The 13,790-nt window shown below is 38.7% G+C and overlaps 1 protein-coding gene and 1 long non-coding RNA gene across 5 annotated transcripts in view; one reads left to right on the top strand and one right to left on the bottom strand.

Annotated features, from left to right (window-relative positions):
* Positions 1 to 13,790, bottom strand: part of PLCH1 (phospholipase C eta 1) — a 203,036-nt gene that overhangs the window by 53,960 nt on the left and 135,286 nt on the right. Inside the window, exon 7 of the mRNA XM_038571271.1 lies at positions 11,474 to 11,644. Within this exon, the coding sequence (XP_038427199.1) occupies positions 11,474 to 11,644 (171 nt within the window). The remainder of the gene's footprint in view (positions 1 to 11,473; positions 11,645 to 13,790) is intronic.
* LOC119877441 overlaps positions 1 to 13,790 on the top strand; it is a 28,263-nt gene that overhangs the window by 4,053 nt on the left and 10,420 nt on the right. The window lies entirely within an intron of this gene.

Raw genomic sequence — 13,790 nt, forward strand, 5'->3', positions numbered from 1 at the left:
CCGTTGAGTAAACTTTACAATCCTTACTACACTCAGAGGCTTATATTATCATATAGCATCAGAAAATACCATAGAATAAGTGAAATCATGCGACCTATAAGAACTCTGTTGCCCTACTCAGGCTTTGAGCAGGTCATTAATTTGTCTACTATATACTAGAGAGACTTACCACATGCAATCTAAAAAACAAATAATTTCCCACAAAATAAAAAGAGCCAAATTGATAACAACAACAACAAAATCCATGTGCCATAGGAAGCCTGAGTTTACACTGCAATTATTTGGTTTATAAGGCTCTTTGTTCAGAGACGTAGGGGCCTGTCCCGAACAAGGACAGGAGCCCCTGAGATCTAAAAAACAAATAACAAAACACTGTCATCCTGGGATAGAACTAACTGGAGATGAGCGAGAACATGTTACTAGTTCAAGATACAAAGCAGAATGTGTTAACAAAAAGCAACCTACTTGGGAAATATTCAGTAAATTGGCAAAAAATATCAGTAGATGTTCTAGGAAGCTCACAATTTTCTGGGCACCACATAAAAATAAATGGGGGACGGGCACCCGGCTGGCTCAGTCTGTAGCACATCTGACTCTTGATCTCAGAGTCATGAATTCAAGCCCCATGTTGGGTGTGGAGCCTATTAAAAAAAGAAAGAAAGGAGGGACGCCTGGGTGGCTCAGTGTTTGAGCATCTGCCTTCAGCTCAGGGAGTGATCCTGGGGTCCCGGGATTGAGTCCTGCATCAGGTTCCCCCCATGAGCCTGCTGCTCCCTCTGCCTGTGTCTCTGCCTCTCTCTCTCTGTGTCTCTCACTGAAGATAGATGAAATCTTAAAAAAAAAAAAAAAAAAAAGGAAAGAAAAAAGAGGTAAAAGGGGAAATAATCTATTTTCCACCCAAATTCTTATTTTTATTTTTTTTAACTTTTATTTATTTATGATAGTCACACAGAGAGAGAGAGAGAGAGAGAGGCAGAGACACAGGCAGAGGTAGAAGCAGGCTCCATGCACCAGGAGCCCAATGTGGGATTTGATCCCGGGTCTCCAAGATCGCGCCCTGGGTCAAAGGCAGGCACCAAAAACGCTGCGCCACCCAGGGATCCCCCCAAATTCAAATATTAAGGATTAACTCCATGAAATACAGGAAAATCTCATAATCATGAGAAATAAAATATACAGTTCATTCAGCTTCCATGCGTCCTCCATCCCTTGGCCTAGTTTATTAACCTTCTAATGGCAAAATCCTACATTTCATAACTGAATTTTTCAGACCTTACTTTAAAAATTATTGTGAGATTTTACTATATGAATGAAGGTTCAACATAGGTTATTGCTCTTTATGGTTCCTTTCCCCTTTGTTTTGTGACATAGCTAATAGGGTGAAATAGAAAACAATTTCTCTCTACTCCTATTTCTCATGGAGCTCATTTAAAAGTTGTTGTTTTTTTTTTTTTTTCTTTGCTGTCAATATCTGAACCATTTGCTGTTTCCAACACAGAGAACTGTTCTTTCTGTACCAGGCAATTGGTGATAAAAGAGCTTTAAAAAAAACTGAATATAATAATGATGCTTTACATTTATATAATGCACTAAATGCTGTGCAGTTTATAAAGAGTCTTTGCACACAAAACCTTACATAGTTCTTACAACAAGTAAATTGTTCTTGCAAACTTGGCATTTTAATCCCCATTTTAAAATATGAAAATTGATGTTAGGAAAGGTTTATTATCTCAAAGTCATAAAACCAATAGAAGGCAGGACCCAGGATCAAATTTCAACCCTCTGACTTCAAATCCAAAGCCTTTTCTTTTACACTATGCCTATCTTCTAGGAGTTTTCTTTTATTTGTACTGAAAACTTGAAATTGTTTTTTCAAGATAGCTAAAACTCCTAAATCTTAACTTCTTAACTTTTGAGATGTTTTAAACTCTCAAGTTAGTTATTATAGCTCGACTTCTTTGATTATTCAGGTTGGACTCCATCCTCTTTTCCTTGTTTGCTACAATACTTACTTTCATTCAAAAAAGACTAACCGGCCCTCATATCAAAGGTCAATCCACTTCAGACGAACTAGTAGAAGTCAAAGTCATAGGTCTCCACATAACACACTAGTATTCGGATACTGACTTTTCATCCCCAGACTTCTTGTAAGTTGTCTGGCAAAGCTTTGACAGTGAGTGGGAATTTCAAGACAATGTCAGAAGTAAAATAATTCTATTTCTTATAGCTGTGATTCCCAAAGCACACCAAACACAAAAATCATAATATAATTTGCAGAATTTTCATATTGCTAAATTCTTTTCAATTCATTTTTTATCAAAGTAGTATATTCTTAATTAAGAAAGTCAAAACTAAGATGCTTATGATTGGAAACAGAATTCCTTCCCTCTCCTTTTTAAAAGATTTTATTTATTCATTTGAGACAGAGACACACAGAGAACATAAGCAGGGAGAGGGGCAAAGGGAGGAGAAACCGGACCCCAACCCCCCTGCTGAGCAGGGAGCCCGACATGGGGCTCGACATGAGGCTGGATCCCAGGATCCTGGTTTCATGACCTGAGCCAAATCCAGACACCTAAACCAACTAGCCGCCCAGGCACCCCAGAATTCCCCCTTCTATACTGAGAACCACTCTCCAAAAAAAATAATGTCAATATTTCGAGATACTTCCATTGGAAGGAGTCTTTATATTCCTAATTATTATGTTAACGATGCTATTTTTTGTTTTTATACATTGTAAGCATTATGTCTTGACTTTTTTATTGTGTTAAAGATTTAGCCCATCTGGGCCCGCAAACTTTCTCCCTCTCCCCCTCCACCCAGGTTAGCTATGTCTTACTTTTTATTAAATTACTATTCAGTGTTGAATTATTCTGATTGTGCGAATATTCAACACTGAGTCTACAGTATGATGACTGTGTTTCTTATAAAATGTTTTTTTTCCAATCTATTAGTGCAACTCCTACCTGTTTGGTTAATTTCTAGTGTCCTCTCATAAATTTTTCCCAGTGACTCTAAAATGGCCTCTCAGTCACCAAAGGCAACAAATAACCCATGAACTCCAATTTTTTATCCCATATCAAGGTCATCCTTCCTCCAGGACGGTGGGATTCCAACACTTGGTTCAGCTTCTGTTCTGACTTCACCCTGTCACGCTCCTCAGAGAATGCCTGGGAAGTAAATTATTTATTTGTTGCATGTGTTTTCGTCTTCTTCCATGTGTCAGGTAGAACATTCTAGGTCAAAAATCGTTGTTCCTGTGTTTTTGATTTGCAGAGTTGCTGTTGAGAAGTCTGATGCCATACTGATTCCAAACCTCACAGGAGCTGGTTTTGCTTGTTATTGGTCAATGGTTCCCCCCCGCCTCTTTCTTTATGTAAACATTTAGAGTTTCACTTTATCCTTGGCATTGTGAAATTTCAGTATGATTTGTCTCTGTATGGAGAGAGAGAACCTGTGCAAGGGGCAGGGAGGGGCAGAGGTGGGGATGCAGAGGATCTTGCAGTCTCCTTGCTGAGCACTGAGCCCGCCTGGGGCTGGATCTCACAACCCTGAGGTCATGATCTATGCCAAAATCAGGTCTGATGCTTAACTGACTGAGGCACTCAGGTGTCCCTCTGTAGATCTTTATATATTCACTGCACTTGACACTCAGTGGCCCTGCCAATCTAAAGAATTCTAACTTTCCATGCTAATCATTTTTGTATTATTTATAATTTCCCCCCTTATATATTTTTTTTATCTTTTTCTGTAACTCTGATTATTCAGAGTGGACCTTTGGATCAATCCACTAATTTCCTTATCTTTTCTATTTTCCATTTCTTTGTTCTGTTTTACAGGCAATCTTCCCACTTTATCATCTAAGCCATGTATTGAATTTAATTCTCTGCTCTTTTCTGCCTCTGAACCGTCTTTTGCCAGAGCACATTGCTCTGGCTTCGTGGCTACAATTTTGTGTTTCATCACTCTGATAGATTAATGGCAGTTTTAAAAATTTCTTTGTCCCTGCATTGCCTCTATTCTCTCCAAGTTTCTTGATGTTATTTGTTTACCTTGGTCTCTGTATTTTTATAATAGAGGAGTTCCTCAAACATGCGGTAAACTTGCCTATTTAAAATCCATTTTTTAAATTAGCTGTTTAAAAATGTATTTAAGACCAAGTCAGTAATAGATTAGTTGGAAGCTCTGCATTCATGAGCAGAGCTGATTGACTGGTGGGCTTCACTGTAAAATTCCCTGGCTGTCCTATTTTACTAGATGCCTGATATAAATATCTTCAGGTTTGGGGTTTTTTTCTTGGGGTTAGCTAGTACATTCATTTCCTAGGGCTGCTGTTAACAAATTGCCACAAACTTAGAAATTCATTCTCTCACAGTTCTAGAGACCAGAAGTCCAAATTCCAGGTGTTGGCAGAGTCGGTTCCCTCTGGAGACTGTGAAGGACCATCTGCTCCACGCCTCTCTCCTTGCATCCGGCGGCTGCTGGCAAACCTTGGCATCGGGCTTCGTAAGCACAGGCTCTGCCTCCACGGCCACCTATGGTGCATCTAGGTCTTCTTTTCTGCCACTTATAAGAGCGCTCACTCATCATTAGATTTAGGGTCTACCCTAAATTTCAATTATCTCATCTCAACATCCTTAACTTTAATTACATCTACAAAGACCTTATTTCCAAATAAGGTCACACTCAAGGTAGTGGGAGTTAGGACTTGGGCATATCCTCGGGGGCCACTATCCAACCCACTATAACTTGTAACATTCTCCTATTTCCTATTTGTAATGTCCCCTACAGAAACCGAGAGCAGAGTATTAGAAGAGGCTTGTGGTTCTCCCACTTTAATACACAGATGTTCACTTTGTCCTTGCACTCACTACCCATTTCTCTGAAATAAGACACCCAAGGTTTAGAAGCTTAAAACAATGACTACTTTTTTTCTTTAATCACATTTATGCAGGATGGCAAGTGGGACTGAGTTTGGCTAGACAGTTATTTTGCCTTTCTCACCTGGGGGTTATTCAAGTGACTATAGGCACCCAGTCCCGACTCCAGTTGAGTGGTCTACGATGGCCTTGCTCACATGTCTGTGGTTGGTGCTGGCTGTTGGTCCTGGGCCTCCTTCTCTGAGTGGTCTCTCATCCCCAAAAATGCTAACCCAATTTCCTCATGTGGTAGTTGCACAGTTCCAATAGGGCCGGTGTGGAATCATCAAGCTCCCGGAGGCTCCTTGTTCATCATTTGTGCCACAATCTATCAGCCAAACAAATCCTGAAGCCAGCCCAGATTCAAGGGGCAGGAAAAGAGAGTCCACTTCTTGATGGGAGGAGAGGGAAAGTCACATTGCCAAGGGGCATGCATACAGGAATGGGGGAATTACTACAGCCATCCTCACAGACCATCTACCATGACCCCCGCGTTTCCAGTACTCAGATGTGCCCGGGATGCCTCGGGCTAGACCCTTCTGGGTCATCCTTCACCAGTTTGGACTTTCACGGCTATGCCAGGATGGAGGAGGGACAGTTGCACTGCTGCGTGCGGTAGGACAGAGGATCTAGAACCCTACTTCCAACCAATGCTTGTGTTTTTCACCCCTCCTCATCTCCTATTTTCAAGAGCATCATGTGACTTCAATTCTCAAGCTTTTCTGGTGTTTACCTGGGTGAATGGAGTTGCTTTGTGTTTCTTGCCTTGCGGGCTTGAATTTCAGTGCTCTTGGGTCTCCTTTGGGTCAGACAAATTTCACGGTTTTGTTGTTCCTGTCTCTTCCCCTGTTGTCTTTCTCCTTGCAGTTTTGCGCAGAAGAAAAAAAAGGCTTTTTTCTGTTTTTTGGGGTAATTTCAGAAGGAAGTGGAGAAGCATCTCTAAATGAATGGTCCTTCAGTTATCAACTGAATAAGTAACAATTTACCTCTCCAAAATGGCTACCTCTAACCCATCCTAAAATTAAACCTCATATTTCAAAGCATTTCAAAGTATGACTATTTCACAGAAAATGTCATTTGGGAACTATATTCAAGGCAGGAAAAATATTATAAGATGTAATTACTCTGAAAAGTCTCTCAATTGCTTTAACTGTGAATAATTAAGTAAATGAAACAGAAACTCAGGAAGGACTCTGAAAGGAATGCTTTTATGATGAGGAAAATGCTTTTTTAAAGAAAGATAAAGCTACGCTAGCACCAAAAGGGGTAGTTCTAAACAAAGAAGAATTTATAATTATTTCTCATTGAGAGATAAGGTTAGAATGACCATGACTCTCACCAAATCATTCTGGAGTCAGTAAAGGATAATGAAGAGAGATGGTACAAGTGACACTGGTAACTGATGGGAAGAATTAAGGAATATTTTAGCAGAAAGAACAAAGACATAAAAGGGGTAACTGTTAGAAGCATCACAATGAGATAACGTATAGATCTATGTCAGATAAACACGGCAATAATAAGACCAAGGCCCCCTAGCATGAGATCAGTAAAGCCCCGAAAATTCCCCTGGAATTAACCATCCATATGCATATTTCAGATGAAAGTGCTGCATAAACAGAAGTCTGCTTTTGATTTATCCATGGAAGTGTAGCCTTTGCACTCGGTAAACAGCAAGGTGGTTTTTCAGACTGCAAGGATGCTTCAATAATCCTGCCTTCACTTACTCTCTCCTCAAAAAGGAAACAAAAGGACAGAAAGAAAGTAGAGGCTTGTTAAGAAAGGCTGTCAGGGGGGAAGGGGGAATGAAATCCAATTATCGCTCCTGAACCAAAACTCTGAAAAGCACTGAACACAAAACACATTCTGCTCCAGTGCCAGGAAATGGATAGTAAATCTGGAGGAGACACAGATTGCTTTTTTGGCAAACACGAGGGGACAAATGAAACCAAAACACCTCAACCAGACCTAGTACTTTGGAATCACAGACTAGTGGGTGTCGGTGATCTTTATTTGTGGTTGCAAGGAAGTAGTGAGAGAGAAATGTCAGCAAGCTGGTTTCTTCGTAACTGGCACTTCTTCATGGATATGAAAGAGAGAATTTCCCTTAGCACATCATTTTAAAAATGATGATGTTTTAAAAATAAAAGACTTAAATCATACAGCAGTTAGACCTGTCAAAGGTATGAATTCAGGTTTCAAAGAGCTTCAGTGAAACAAAAATCTGGCCCGTGGGCCAATATTTGATTTCACATAATCTCTGACAACATATGTGACCAGTAACATATGAAATGATATTTCATTTCACAACTGAGTAAATCCATAAAAAGTTGAATACTCTGGTGTCTACACCAATCATATGCCATCAGAAACGAATGAATTACTGCCATATGAATCGTCAAATTGCCTCCAATTTGTTCCATTGTGAAAATCCCCTTTTAAAACTCAAAATCCCACAAAACTCTTAACTAGTGACTCTCTTGCCGCACATTTAGATTGTGCCCAATTTTTCTCTATTTTAAAGAATGCTGAAATGCAAAACTTCATATGCTTTTTTTTTTTATGTATACAATTATTTCCTCACAATGAACTACCAGAAGTAAAACTGACTGGTCAAAGTCTTATAAATCATATAAAGTTTGATAATTAAACTATCCCAAAGAAAGATTATACCATTCCACAACTTCAACAGAAATGTAAGAAAATGGACATCATGTCTGATAGTATTTATTTTATATATTTTTTGAAATTTTATTTATTTACTCATGAGAGACACAGAGAGAGAGGCAGAGACACAGGCAGAGGGAGAAGCAGGCTCTATGCAGGGAGCCTGACACAGAACTCGATCCCAGGTCCCCAGGATCACACCCTGGGTTGAAGGCAGGTGCAAAATCGCTGAGCCACCCAGGGGTCCCTGATAGTATTTTTTTTTAATAATTTAGTAGATGAAAAATGGTCTTCTCATTTTATTTCATATATTCGAATCACTAAATAAGGGTGAACTTTTCAATAGGTTTATTGACTTTTTATGAAATTATTTGTTTCAAATGTTCTGCCCATGTTTCTATTGGGTACTCATTCAGTAGTGTGCGACAGCACTTTCCATATTAAGGAATTTCACTGTTTCTCCCTTTGTATGTTACAAATATTTTCCTAGTTTGTGCTAGACATCAATTTTACGGTGTTCAATAAATTGAACCACATATAAACTTAAAAGTTTCAAGACACTGATATTTTCCTTTATGGGTTATGCGTCTTGATGTATGATAATGGTTTAAAAACTTCTTTCAGATTATGCCCATATGTAGCCTCAAGCTAATTGAGCAAATTAAACTGGATACAGGTAATCACCTGCCAGGGGCATATGTCATAGAACACTGGCTTCTGTTTTCCCCAACAAAAATTTCCTGGTTGAATGTCAATATAACCAAAACACATGCCCCTTAGCAAGTGACATCCACTATTGCTATTCAAATGGGCTGGGTTAATTTCACGTGTCCAAATGAATTTGAAGTCAGTAGATTTAAATATTGTACTTTTAATTTGTCACATTAATGCGATGCTTCTGAACATCTGTCAAAGAGCCTTCACATTCATCATTACAATCAATGTTCAATTTGACACTGTGAGATTGTAAAAGCAGATATCAGCTTCCTTTTATAAAGTAGGAAACAAAGGCTCGGAAACAGTAATAAATGACCTGCCCAAGATTCTCCAACCAATAAAGCCTGTAGGCTGTGGGTTGTAGGTCTTCTGGGCCCCTGGTCTAATGTTTTTTCTACTGTGTTGGAGGAGTTCTCCAGGTGAGAGTGGAAAAGTAGTTACAAAAACAGAGAACGGAGGAGTAGAGATGTATGTAGTCGGGCATATTTTCTGCAAGGGGAAAAAAAATTCTTCTAGTACTCCGTCCCCATGTTCTACTTGTGTTATAGGAACTTTGTTAATGGAGAATTTCTGCCTTTAACAAATTAGCAAACTAATCAAAACAACTGATTTTGATAGAAACATTTTGCTCACACTCCTTAAGAAAGAGACACCAATGGGCAGCCCCGGTGGCTCAGCGGTTTAGCGCCGCCTGCAGCCCAGGGTGTGATCCTGGAGACCCGGGATCGAGTCCCACATCAGGCTCCCTGCATGGAGCCTGCTTCACCCTCTGCCTGTGTCTCTGCCTCTCTCTCTCTCTCTCTCTGTGTCTCTCATGAATAAATAAATAAAATCTTAAAAAAAAAAAAAAGACACCAAAACCTATCAAATCTGAATCTGTTATTCCTTAAATATATGTGACTGTGGAATGGGGAAAGTAAATCATGACCAAATCTAGTGTATCTTTTCCTGACACCAACCAGGTTTTCGATTCTCCAACACTAACTGGGTGTCCAGCAATGCAATTTAGTTCTGACACTAACTACCTGGAGTTAGGATTAGACCCCTCAGCTTAAGTTTTCAGTCCTATGGACCGTTCCACATCAGATTCTAGTTGCAAATGCACTGTTCAGGCTACCCCCGTTTCTGCTTGGCCTACTACAAATTTAGGGGTCTGTCAAAGAAAAAACAGACAATGGAGCACCTGGGTGGCTCAGTCAGTTCAGTGTCTGCCTCTTGGTTTTGGCTCAGGTCATGGGTCCCGAGATCTCACGGGTCCTGAGATCCAGCCCTGCATCAGGCTCCACACTCAGCAGGGAGTCTGCTTAAAGATTCTCTCCCTCTGTCCCATCCCCTACTTGCGTATGCACACAGAGGCCTATTCTCTCTCTCAAATGAATAAACAAATCTTTAAAAAAGGAAAAGAGAAAAAGAAAAATTAGACCTAGAGAACATTTAAAGCAATAAAAACAGATTTTAATCAGTAACTATTTAATCAGTAATAGTAGGGGGAAAGGGGACTCATCAGTATATAGTACTGGTTCAGTTCCAAATACAGGGTGGACAAGGGGGATTTATGCGCAAGGAGCAGGGTTGGGGCCAGTGGAGGAAACATCAGGGAGGCTAAACCTACCTAACGGAGTTCTTGCTGAAGGAAAAAAAGAGTGACCAGATATCACCTGGGAGATGGTGAAAAATAAGGAATGTTCTCAGATATTAAGGTGATCAAGTATCAGAGATGCAGGTTTCGGTTAAAGGGACTTAGCAGGATTCTAGCTACAGCTGGACTCTTGAGGACAAAACCCAACATCAAGATCTAGTCACAAAAAAAGGACTCAGAAGAGCCTGCCTAGAGTTTAGTCAAGGAGAAAGCCTCTGTAGGTCCCCATGATTCACTAGAATGACTCACAGAACTCAGAAAATTGCTTTATTTACTAGGACTAGTTTACTACAAAGTAGACAACTCATGAACAGCCAAATGAAGAAATGTACAGGGCAAGTATGTGGGAAGGTATTCAGAGCTTCCATCCCTCTCAGGGCACACACCTTCCCCTTCCCAGTATGTCCATTTAGCTTCCCCAACCCAGAAGCTCTCCGAACCTCATGGTGTAGGGGCTTTGGTAGAGGTCCCATTACACAGGCATGATTGATTAAATCGTTCCTGCCATTTGTGACATCTTTAAAACCTAGAGGAAATTATGCTACGTGAAGTGACAAAGACAAATCCTGCACGATCTTGCTGATAAATGGAACCTAAAAAAGTCAAAAATCATAAAAGCAGAGTAGAGTGTTGGTTGCCATGGCCTGGGGGGAGGGTGGAGGCAGGGGGGATGTTGGTCAAAGAATGCAAAGGTTTAATTATGCGGGATGAATATGTTCTGGAGATCTACTGTACAGCACGGTGACCATAGTCAATAATATTGTGTTATATGCTTGAAATTTGCTAAGAGAGTTGATCTCAAGTGTTCTCATGACACACAAACAAAAAATCATAACTATGTGAGGTGATAGGTATGTTAATTAGCTTGAGTAATCATTTTACAATGTATACATTGTTTCAAAACCACATATTGTACACCTTACGCACATAAAATTTTAGTCAAATATAAATAAAGCTAAAAAATTTTCACTTATTCTGTTAGCAAGAAACAGAGTTTAAGGCAATATTAAAAAAAAGCAAGTATGAGAAGACTAGCCTTGTTGACCACAATTCAAACCATACAGTACGAAAATTAAAAGGTCTTATTTTAAATATATTTAGGGGTTCTCTTTGCTAATCAGGACTTAATTAGTCTCCTGATATGATCAAATGTCAATTTCCCATCAGAATTATCAATGAATTTACTCTATTGCTAGTTAAGAATTATGTCATAGTTAATAGCTACCTATATTATTAGTGTAAAGAAAACATAACCTCCTATCTAAAATGAAACACATAAGTTAACATCCATTACTTTGTGGAAAAATGTGCAGACCCATATTCAACATATTTAAGTTAATTATGTTAAGTGTTCAATTTATCACTCCCTCATAAAAGCTGCTAGAAACACATTGTAAATAATTCATAAATAAGATTTTTTTTGTGGAATTGTGATATTTACTCCTCTGTCCTAAAAATAGGCCTATACCCAACAGAAGCCTGTATATTCGAAAGCATTTTTAAATAAAACTTTAATTCCACAATCTAATGATACCTTTTGCTCCACCTTCAAAAACTGAGCCAGTTCTTCCAGAGTTAGGTGATCTTTCTTGTCACTGTAGTTCAAGAGCAACAAATAAAGGTCCCGTCTCAATGACATCATTTTGTAAAAAACACAAAATTCTTCAAATGTCAAAGTTCCCTGATTCTCATCTGTATCTGCTTCCTGAAAGAGGCATAGAAAAACCAAGGCAGTATGAGAGTTTGAAAAAGGAAATTCAGTACTGAGAAAATCATATTTACTATAAAAAGGCTAGAACACAGTTCACAAATGGTACACACATTCTTTTTAAGCACACGTGAGTTGATTTAAATTAACTATTATTAGGCCACAAAACAAGTTTCGTGTTATAAAGAATCAACCTTATAAAAACCAATTTCTCTGATCAACCACAGTAAATTTATAAACCAACAAAGAAAGCTTTAAAAAAAAAAAGTCTGAAAACACCATAATACATTTCTAAATAGGAAATGAAACAGAAGTGACATCCATATTAACATTTGTGTCATTTAGTTAAAGCAGTAATTAGAAGGAAACGGAAATTGCAATTTATTAGAAAGCAAGGTAGACTGAAAACGGGTAAGATAAAAATTCAACTCAAAAGCTAGAAAAAATTAAGCTAAAGAAAATATACAGAAATAAATTATAAACAGAAGCAAAAAGCAGTGAAATAGAAAACAAACAGATATACCATCAAAGGGTGAGCAATTAAACCGAAAGCTGATCTTTTGAAGAAACTACTGAAAAAGAAATGTTGGACAAGATGAATCATGAACAAAAGGGAAAAAAAAAGATATTTAACACAGTATGAAAATACCAGTCTCTAACCAGTTTCTGAACTGTAATTCAATCAAATATAATTTTTAAATATAACAATCTCTCTTCAGTATAGGTAGCTTATTACTCTTAAAGCCATCAGGATCATTGGTACCTCCTTGTTTTCCCTCCATAGAAGTATGAAAAATCCATTTGGACTGATTTCTCGTTGAAATCATTTGTTTCTAGCAATTATTGAGCAAGAATCTTTCAACATGGATTTTCCTTCTGACTGGTTGAATTTTTCAGAAAACCCTAAAACTGCTGGGGATATGTAACGAGCAACCAATCCATTTCCACGATCTTCATTTTAAGTGAACACAGTTGTAACTGAACCAAAACTGACTGGGAATGAATGGCTTCTTGAAATGCGTGGGTTTTGTGACATATATTCAGCTGTTATGGGGTTTTAAGCATAGCTTTGAAAGTCAACGTGCTCATAAAAAAATGTATTTTTAAAAACTCTGCTAACCTTCAAATAATTATGAGCACACGCTTTAACCAATATTTCAATCATACATAATTTGGTTGTGGAGCCTTCTGTCCTCTTAAAGGTAGAAGGAGAATGGTCTATAGAATATCCACATTTTTGGTGTGTGAGATGCTTGTTTGTGGAGTCACTCACTGCATCTTAAGAAGCTGGGTCTAACCTTCAAATTTCTGCCATAACTTTGTTTCAAAATATCTAACCCTGGATACAGAGAAGAAGCATTTTTCAAGATTTCTTTATAAATGCCTGAATAGCTATGAGCAGAGAACTCTGACATTTAAACAATAGCATCTAAAGTCTTCAAAAGTAGCTAACCAGACTTAAAAGATTAACAAACTTTAGTTGAATCTTGCTCTGCAACAAAAAAAAACAAAGAAAATTCTAGGCAGGCTTCAATGTCTGCACCAGCAAATCAGCCAGAAGAAGGATGTTCCTGAAATAATACTAATAAGACCTTTGGCCCTATCACTCCTGTCAAGAGCATTTACACAACCCTGCTGGGTACCAGGCCTAGAGTGGAAATGTTCTTCAGCAGGTCCTACTGCTTATCCAGTCACTTCTGGCTTGATAAGTCTTTAAACCTAGGGCCACAAAAAGCGACCCCTCATGTTTTCTTAAAACTTGTCTGAAGGATTTACTTTGAACGCATAAGACATTTGACACAAACATCTCCTGGTTGGCAAAATGCTTAGTGCATTAGAAATAAAAGGTGTCTGAAGGGGGAAAAATCCAGACATATCGAACTTCCAAAAAGTACCCCCACATCATTATTTTTGTAGGCAGAGACTTTGCCTTCCTCTTTAAGCTTGGCCTCTCTGACTTAATCAGCAGCTTTAAATGCGCAATGAGCATTTTCTATGGAAAGGAACAGCTGGGAGTGTGGGGTTCACAAGAGGGTAAAGGTGAGATGTCACAGGGAGTGCCAGGAATGTGGCAAAGCCTTCCATATAGTTGAAAGACAGTTTGCTCTACTTGTGACAACACATTTCCCCCCCAAAGTCCCTC

This window comes from Canis lupus, chromosome 23, assembly GCF_011100685.1.
Source record: "Canis lupus familiaris isolate Mischka breed German Shepherd chromosome 23, alternate assembly UU_Cfam_GSD_1.0, whole genome shotgun sequence".
Lineage (NCBI taxonomy): Eukaryota > Metazoa > Chordata > Mammalia > Carnivora > Canidae > Canis > Canis lupus.